The 8,919-nt window shown below is 49.7% G+C and overlaps 2 protein-coding genes across 2 annotated transcripts; both read right to left on the bottom strand.

Moving 5' to 3' along the window:
- Nucleotides 1–515: 515 nt before the first annotated feature.
- Nucleotides 516–2,958, bottom strand: LOC117858339 (outer envelope pore protein 16-2, chloroplastic). The gene is made up of 4 exons (XM_034741393.2): nucleotides 1,274–2,958; nucleotides 1,136–1,169; nucleotides 988–1,055; nucleotides 516–868 (listed from the first exon to the last, which is right to left on the bottom strand). The coding sequence occupies exons 1-4, from the start codon at nucleotides 1,547–1,549 to the stop codon at nucleotides 722–724; spliced, it is 525 nt and encodes a 174-aa protein (XP_034597284.1). The 5' UTR covers nucleotides 1,550–2,958; the 3' UTR covers nucleotides 516–721.
- Nucleotides 2,959–3,103: 145 nt separating this feature from the next.
- Nucleotides 3,104–6,151, bottom strand: LOC117854564 (uncharacterized). The gene is made up of 7 exons (XM_034736791.2): nucleotides 5,820–6,151; nucleotides 5,608–5,679; nucleotides 5,077–5,138; nucleotides 3,934–4,084; nucleotides 3,759–3,842; nucleotides 3,541–3,648; nucleotides 3,104–3,394 (listed from the first exon to the last, which is right to left on the bottom strand). Exons 1-7 carry the CDS (start codon nucleotides 5,949–5,951, stop codon nucleotides 3,305–3,307), a joined length of 699 nt encoding a protein of 232 aa, XP_034592682.1. The 5' UTR covers nucleotides 5,952–6,151; the 3' UTR covers nucleotides 3,104–3,304.
- Between the last annotated feature and the right edge of the window lie 2,768 nt (nucleotides 6,152–8,919).

Raw genomic sequence — 8,919 nt, 5'->3', positions numbered from 1 at the left:
AATACGTCCGTTGGGTCCTGTTTTTTTAACCATCATGTCACTTTTCTCATGGACTTGTTAGCTAGGCTATACTGGATTTTCTTCAAAAGAAAAAAAAAAGGAAATGCTTGCAAAGAAGCGTGCACACAAGTCTTTTGCACCTGCTGTAGAGGCGTTGCGAAGCAGCATATATGCGTCCAATCTCTCAAAGCAACGCAACAGAAATGAGATCGGCAATCAGTTACTCGGTTGTAGGCAGAGTTACTAGCCCAATGGGACCGTGACGGTGCATCATCCATCAAATTAGCCCACCACCTTTCTCATAGCAAATTGAGAAGGTACATTGCTCTCACATTTGTTCTCATTCTAACAGGGATGGTAAAGTTCAGCTACCATGCCACAGTATCTTCCACCTTTCTTGGACGGCGTCTCAAAACTTTGAGAAGTTTTCAAACGTTGTCGAAGCACAAGGATGGATAGGTGGTTCACAAGTATCAACTTAGAAGATTACTGCGACTGCGAATAAAAGCCGAGGGTAATTCAGAATGTCTTGGAAACACATAAAGCGGGGCAACCATTACATTGGAACTGCAGAGTACCAGACTTGCTGCAGGAAGCTGACACGGATCTACGATTACACATTTTGATGGACGTCGGTGAGCTGCAATGCAACTTTTTATGCTAAAACCCTCGAGAACCTAACCGGACAACCAACCCGTGTCCGGAGCCGCCCCTAGCAGGCTCAGAATACGCCGGAGAGCAGGCTGGCGGCGCTGGACAGCGCGGCGCCGGTGATGGCGAAATGGACAAGCTTGTCGGAGTGGCCGCCAGCGTCCCCGGTCAGCGCCACGGCCGCACCAGCGATTGCACCTGCGATGGCGCTGTTCTTCTGCAGGAGATAAGAGAGCAGAATCAACAGTTGGGTTACTTCTGTGTTCTTTGGACAGTTGGTGAAAGTTATATGCTTTGCATCATGAGTTCATTTAGTTGGGAGATGGCACTACTAACCCAGTCATGGCAACCCCTGGCCTCCCTCAGGCCGTACGTCAGCCCAGAGTAGACTCCAGCTGCCAGCCCTGCATGTCAGTCAAAATAAAAACATCAGGAGGAAAACAATTAGAATCGCCATTGGAAATTGTTTGTAATGGACACGCACCCCACTGGAAGGCCTCCTTGCCAGCCGTTTTTACCTGCGCAAGTTGAGCAGTGAGTAATCAGTGTGAGAAGGAATGACCAAGCGTAATAGATCTCAACAGTTTCTTTTCTTTTTTTTTTCTTTTTGGCTCACACTCACCACCGCGTCGAGCGACTTCTGGCTATCGTCGCCCCTGATGCTGGAGAAATGGCTCCTCTTGCCGCCGTCGGGGTCGAGCCCGGCCGAGTCCCCTGAGAGACCTTCGACGGTGACGAAGTAGGCCTCCCTGGAGACGGCCCTTGCCGCCCCGACCCCGGCGGCTCGGATGAAGCTGTCGGCGACGCGGTTGAGGAGCGGGTGGCCCAGGTCCAGCAGCGGCCGCCTGTCCATGTTCGTCAGCTCGTCCTTGAGCGTCCGGGTGTCCAGCCGGCTCATCTTCTCGACCTCGCCTTCTCGCTTTCCTAGCTTCTAGCTGTTGCTCTCCTCGGCGGCGCTCTACTGCTCGGCGCACGAACTGAGACGAGGGAAGTGCCGGACGTCCGCGGCGAGGGCGCCGGGTTTATTGCCGCGAGGCGGTCGTGCGGGACGCGTGTACGAGGCCCGGCACGTGTCCGTGGTCGTGGCGGGCGCACCGGGGCGCGCGTGCGTGGACACGGCGGTGGCGCTTCCAGGGCTTTCCACACTCGGGCGCGTGGCGCGGGGGTGGGCGTATTATAGTATTCTACTACGCGAGCCTTCCAAGGAGGCCGAGGCGCGCGGGCTGCATATTGATTGGTTGGGCTGTCTCCAGTACCACACAACAACATGGGCTTCTCTCGTCGTGGGCGCCGGGCCTCATCTGCGTGCGGGTCTTCTCGTGGCCCACGAGCGCTGCACCATTAGCCAGTCCGTCACGCTGACGCGCAGCTATGTCCGCCGCCGGAGACGAAGGGAAGCCGACGGGGCGGGGGCGTCGCGGTGACGGTCGGAGACGAGGACGAAGCAGCTGCGTCGGGTCTAGCGTGCGCGTGTTGGGCCGTGTGACGCTTGGCCATTCTATCTTCCGTTCGATGTATAGGTCAGTCACGGCACTGAAAATAAAAAGAAAATCCTGGAATTCTCGGACAAATCCGATGCTCTTCACGCACGGACACGATGATGGATCAGATCAGAGGCAGGACCGCAGGAGCAAACGACATGCTGACAGTGAAAGCACTGTTTCCGTTGTGCAAATCGGGCATTTTCTTTCAAAACTTGGCGCCAGGTACATGCATCTGTTTGCCCTGTAGATATAAGTTGACGTGAAATAAATCTGCATGTGCCATGGTCATGCGCATGCAGGACCTCAACGTCTTGGTTAGCGACGGGCACCAAATTTGGTTTGGCCTGCACGCTGCACACACTAGCCAGGCAGGGCCTGACCTTGAGGAAACTCTGCCAGTACGTTCATTGCTTTAGAAATTAACGCCATGTTATCATCTCTGCACTTTGTCAGATGTATGTATCACTATCACCCTCCATGCTATTACACAAATTGAAGAATCACTCTTTCAGTAAGCCTCGTGGACCATACGTTTACATGTCGCACGCCTTTTGATCCGAGATCTAGCTGTGTGGCTCCATACTCCATCGTGGATTGGTAGTGGTGGTCCTCTGCATTGTCTCCCGATCCGACTCACTCACCTCATAGAGTCATAGTGGAAGAACAGCTGAAATTCATTGCACTTTCAGTAAGCAACGTAGATCCTTGCAACTTGAGATCGAATAGCTTCGATTGCTTGAGTTGGTGGTTGACTTGTTAATCAGGTTGCCGAAACTGGTTGTAACAGTCAGACAAATGAGTTTTACATAAACAAGTTCCCCTGTTTCTTGTTTGTGCGAAACCACATTCGTGGTCCTCCCTTTGAAGGGGGGAATAATGATCCATGCAGGATCACTGTCGTGCTCTTATTTACATTCTGCGGTGGTAGCAGGACACCAGTACATCAGAATTCGTGAACAAGGGGGAGATAGACTCAGGCTTCACAGATTTTCACTTTTGAGCATTTTTCAGATTTCGCAGATGCGACGGCAAATTGACGCAGGCTGGACAGAGTCAGATCGCAAATGATGTACAAAAACTGGAACCCCCCTGAAGAACCAGGTACCAGTACATTTTACAACCTTGTAGTACCAAGATATACAAACACTTGATGAATGCCGCCTCCTTCCTCAGCGAACCAGGACGACATGCTGTTGCTGCTGCTGTCCCTGACCCTGACCCTGCCGCCGAACCAATCTCAACGCCTGCCTCCTCTGCTCCTGCACCAGCAACATTCAGATTCAGGTAAGATGATAAGCAAGAAAAAGTTCAGGGAACCACAGCACTTGTTCAGTCAACCGCTGCGTCCCTCCAGCAGGACAGCCCGATACGATGTTCAGAGGTGGCAATCAGGCAATCAACCAACCTGGAGCAGCTGCAGGCGGTACTGGCGCTGGCCATGCTGGATCACGGAGATGAGCCTCATGACGACGTAGAACGGCAGCAAGATCCCACTCGCCCGCAGCAAGTACACCTTCGAAGCCAAGCAAGGAAGGGAAAAATGTTAACAGTCGATCGCAGAAAACTTCTCTGCGTGATGTTCAGATTTTCCCTTTTTTTGACAGTTCGAGCAGGAGTGCTCACCGTCAGGAGGCTAAAGGCGAACTGGTTCGCCGCTCCGACCGTCGCCACGGTGACCAGGTGCCTCAGCAGCAGCACGACCGTGAACTGCATGCAGACAGGCAGATTTCAGAGTTGTGCACAAGTCAATCAAAACCTCTGATAACAATGTGATTTCGGTTTCCTGTCGGCCCCGTACCGTGACGGCCACCGAGCGGCACCAGGACGCGCTCCTGCCGGCTGCGCGGGCGCACTCGGCGTACTCCGGGTCGCCGGCGCCGACCACCGCCGCGTCCTCGACCTCCTGCTCCTCCGGCTCGTAGTTCAGCCTGGGCACCTCCAGGCTCTCTCTGCACACCACGCGTACCACAGGTCAGCCACCGTGCGAGGTGGTTAGCTGGTAACTTTACCACTACTGATGAATCGGTCGTTGCTGACCAGCTGAGCTCAACAGATTCGGCTAATTTTTCTTTTTTTTTTTGACCCTGATGCCACCCCTCTTCTCTATCTCTATCACATTGCGATTGCAAATGCATGATTGGCCGTGCTGCAACTACTATTGATGAACGGACGGTTTGACTCCTTTGGCAACAGTGCAGCTGTGCAGGACACGGTTGGAGAGCTGTACAGCAGACGTGCAGCGACAGTGCAAGGGCATTTGCATTCTTTATCTTGCCATCTCATGCCGGGAAGGAATGATTGGGACCCGGTGGTTGGCTCAGCTTGCCTAACGAACGTACAGCTGGGCCGGACCCACCTGGCAGCCACCCAGGCCCCAGCCCCCCCTGTTCTAAAATCCGAACGCATGTTCTGAAGAACAGGGAAGATGCCACCCGACAGCTGCCAGAATGGAATGTGCCGGGTCACGGCAACTGTTTGATTGGAATGCTTGTTCTCTTGTTTGGATAATGATCAGGGGGGCGTTGAGTATACTGTTTGTCAGATCAGAATGCATTCGGGTTTCAGATCAGATCAGAATGCAGTGGCTGGCATGAGGATGAGGGGCCTGGGATGCATGCCGTGGACAGACAGCCATCTTGGAGATTTGCTGGTGGTGGTATGCGATCAAGTATCAATGGCTCTGGTGGTTGGTCGTCTAAGTGTCTGGCAATTAATCAATCAATTGAAGATAAAGATAGGTTGGCCAGCAACTGAGCCAGATAGCACCCCCTCATACTTGACCACGTGGTTCAGATGAGGGTGCCAGCAAAGAAATGGCCAGAATGGTGTTCAGCAGTGGACGCATTCGTTGGTGAGTTTGTGATGGCAGTATTTTAATGCGCGTATCAATACAAACGCCCAGTTACCAATGCGTGTGTGACAGTGTGAGAAGGGGAGTTACCTGATGGTGACCGCGACATCAGCAGGTTTCTTGGGAGGAACGGTGTAGCCAGGCTCGAAATTCTGGCAGACAGTAAAACACGGAGCTGTTAAACAAAGGCAATACCACGGAAAGTCCTATGCTATGCAGTGCAGGTTTGATTACTTGGACTCTGAGAAAAGTACAATACTTTGCGCTGCAAACCCAAAAAATAAAAAAGGCACTTGCATGATGTGATCAGCAAGGTAGAGTAGAATCGCTCGGTTTAGCATCAAAGAAATCTCTAGCTATAGCCTTTACGAAAGCATCGCCCATGTCATTCAGGCAAAAAGCTCTTCATGGGGAAGGAGGAGGAAAGCTCTGTTTGAATTGAATTGTTCTTCTTTAGAAAACAAATTGCAGGCAGCATGGTCCAGGCAGGGAGGGTGAAACTCTCATGGATAAAACAGTGGAGTTTCAGCGAACGCGGCAGCAGAATCGCAGAAGGATCGGAGATGAAGACGGAACGGAGCAGTAAGGCCGGGTGATGATCGATCAGCTGTGCGAACCAACCTGGAGGCAAATCTCGCAGAGGGTGCTCCCCTTCTCGTCGCACCATCTCTGCACGCATCCCCTGTGAGCGTACTGCAGCCACAAGATAGAGCACACATCATTCAGAGATTGGCCATCAGGCACAGGAAAACCTCGTCGTGAAGTCAAGAGAAGCCATGGGATACAACAGAGCATCAGCTCGCGAACAAGGAAAGCTATCCATGCGCGCGTACCTTGAGGGAGCCGGAGCACGCGCAGGGCGACTCCATGCTGGAGCGGCGGCCGTCCTCCTCGTCATGGCAAATCCTGCACTGCCTCAGCGTCAGGGACGACGAAGACGAGCACGCCTCCTCCTGTTCCATCATCTTCCTTCCTCTTCTTTCTCTCTCGCGATTCTCTCAAGAGCTTCGTCTCCCTCTGCCTCTCTGGTCGTTGGCTGCTTTGCCTTGCTCCCTCCTCTCTCTCTCTCTCTCTGTAGGCAACGGAGGTGGCTTTAATAATCTGGAGGAAGGAAAAGGGAAACCGAAAGGAGGCGTCGGAATTCCAATCCGAAATGGTACGCGGGGCGGGGCCCACCGCGCCAGGAACGGCCGCGGCAGCTCCCGGGCCTCGGCGGCAGGCATGGCTCGAGCTGGCTCCTCCGGGCAGCACCAGCACCGACCCCGGCGTGACGCCGCCGATCTGGGGGCTCGATGCACGCGTACGCCGTCTCTGCGATGCCTACGTACTGAGTAAATTTCTTGCCATACCGGCATACGTGTGCGTGGGCAGTCAGTACGAGCAGTACTCAAGTGCTGCTTTCTGCAATGTCAGTCAGGCTACGTGCTTTCTTTTGAGAGGAAGAGTCAGAGAGCGGTAGAGTACATTGTACAACGTATTTTTTAATTAAAAGAGACTTTTCTGTAACGTATCTCTCACTAAGAAATTAGTAGGCGTTCCAGAGGTGGCATCAGGGTTTCTGTTTCTACAATTTTTTGTTCTTGATAGTATTTAAAAAAAAAGTCAGAGTTTCGCAATCAATCGAGAAAGCAAAACTCTAAGAAGTTGGTGAAAAGGATTTAGGTTTTTTGGTGAGCAAATTTTTCCTCTCTACCAACAGCCTCGCAGGAGAGGAGATATGATTGTTCTTGGTGGCCAATCCAATCGAGCGGCTCGATTCATCACTTTTTTTAGAGATGAGATCATGCAAACATAGCCAGTGCTAGATGCCAAAACGACGGCTCAATGAGGTGACTCTTGGGCCAACTAACCTCTTGTTTTTTTCATGCGTCCCTCGTCTCGTCTCTCACATGTATAATTCGGCAAAATCCTACCGTTACAAACCATTCTCTTATATTACCACTTCGGCTTTTTTTTCATAGGAAAGCCCATCCAGCTGCTTCGACACAGGGCTCCATAATTTAGCTATGAGGCGGCGTGCTTAGTTTAGCGCCTCATTAGAATGTTAACCATGCATCTGGATAACAGTGGGAGCTAGGAGTAGTCCATTTGAAACGTGTTGCTATTAGTAAATAGTAGCAATTTAGTATGGGGCCATGTGCGTAGTAGGGCCCACTGACCAGTAGCAAAGAATAAGATTTTTTTAGAGTAAAGTGCATCTGGCTGCGTCACTTAGCTTCCTGTACTCTCAAAATGCATATCTGGCTCGCTAAATTTAAACTTGGTGTCATTTAGATCCCTATACCCCCAGAATACTAATTTAGCCCTTTAAATTTGGCTCCGAGTGTCATCTAGATCCATATACTCTCTAAAAACATACGTCATCTCAATTAAATTGATAAAAACACTTATTTTTACATAGATATAATTTAATTATAGTGAACTAAATAAATATATAAAATATTAAAAAATAGGTTGGAGCTTCCCCTACAGACTTCGGTCAAATTATAGTCAAATAAAGTGAATTTTAACTCAACGTGTGTGTGGAGAATATTGATGTGTTGAATCCAAAAGGACTAATAATCTTTTACTTGGAGGCAATATCTTTACTTGCTAGGTGCGCACGACAGGCGTGTTCTATTATTCTTGGAAGATTGTTCAAATTTGAATAACTCGTAGTTGCAATTACAAAACTAAAATTTGGGGTTTATAAGATAAATTACTAGATGAATATTAGAGAAGCTGAAGGGGCAATAAAACAAGTCAGAAATGTGCTGATGAAAGTAAGATATGCATTTTAAGAGTTTAGGGATCTATATGACACCCGAAGCTAAGTTTAGAATGTAAGATATGCTTTTTGAAAGTACAGGGACCTAAGTGACACCCGAGCTCAAGTTTAAGGAGCTAGATATGCATTTTGAGAGTACGGGAACCTGAGTGACACAGCCGGACAAGTAAGTTTAAGGACCGGACCATGTATTTTATTTTTTTTAGGCTGGTAGGAGTTAAGCTAGGGAGTATGAATGTCCCGAGAGCTAGCAGAGCTGGCGACCAACTAATCTGGTCGGCCACGCACCAGCTAATTTAGTGGCATTATTATCGTCATGCCAATGTGGAGGATCATGCATGTCAACAGGCACCAGCTATACGTGTGTATAGTATCACCGGCCGGCCCAACGGGACAGGGAGAGGGATCAAATGGGGGCCATGAGGCCGTCCCATGCACAAGCACAACTGGACATCGTATGGTGTCATCCAACTCTAACCCCTTTGACATGTTATTATCATCCCATGTATGCTAGTGGTTTGTTTGATTAGGTCTCTACATTAGCAGCCAAAACCTGCCTACTACTATCTTTGAGTAAAGGTGACCACAATCTGGGGGATATTATTGTAAGCAAAGATTGAACCCATATGTAGCAATTAGCTAAGGCACTGATGAGGATCAATTGCAAAACAGCTGTACTGCTAATGATTCCGCTGTCCTCTGCTCTTTTCGTCTGATAACGTGTTTTGGGCTTGAAGCCTTATTGCCACACTTCCGGCGCAAATCATACCGGCGAAGGCATAAAAAACCAAGTGAAATCACCTTTGTTGTGGAGTAGTGGAGCCCACATGGGTATGTTTCCGTCCTACGTTAGGGTTTACAGTAATCTTGTGGTTAAAACTTACTCTCCCTCTTCAAATTGTAGAGCGTTTTAGCTAGATGCATAATTTTGTAGAAAAGGTAAAACATCCTAAAAATTTGAAAGAGAGAGTAGGGTTGTCATCTTTTTACCTGCATGCATACATGTATGTGACTGGAGACGTAGCTGTCAATGTAATTGAACAAAAAAGTATATTTATCACCACTTTTGTGTTGCCAACTTTACTGGCAGTTGAACATCTAGTAGTCCTCGGATTTCAAATGCAAGTTGTTTGGGATGATGGCACGGTTATCCGATAATATAGCAC

The sequence above is a fragment of the Setaria viridis genome, chromosome 5 (genome assembly GCF_005286985.2).
Source record: "Setaria viridis chromosome 5, Setaria_viridis_v4.0, whole genome shotgun sequence".
Classification (NCBI taxonomy): Eukaryota; Viridiplantae; Streptophyta; class Magnoliopsida; order Poales; family Poaceae; genus Setaria; species Setaria viridis.
Note: the sequence above shows the minus strand (reverse complement) of the source record. Positions and strands in the feature narration are given on the sequence as shown.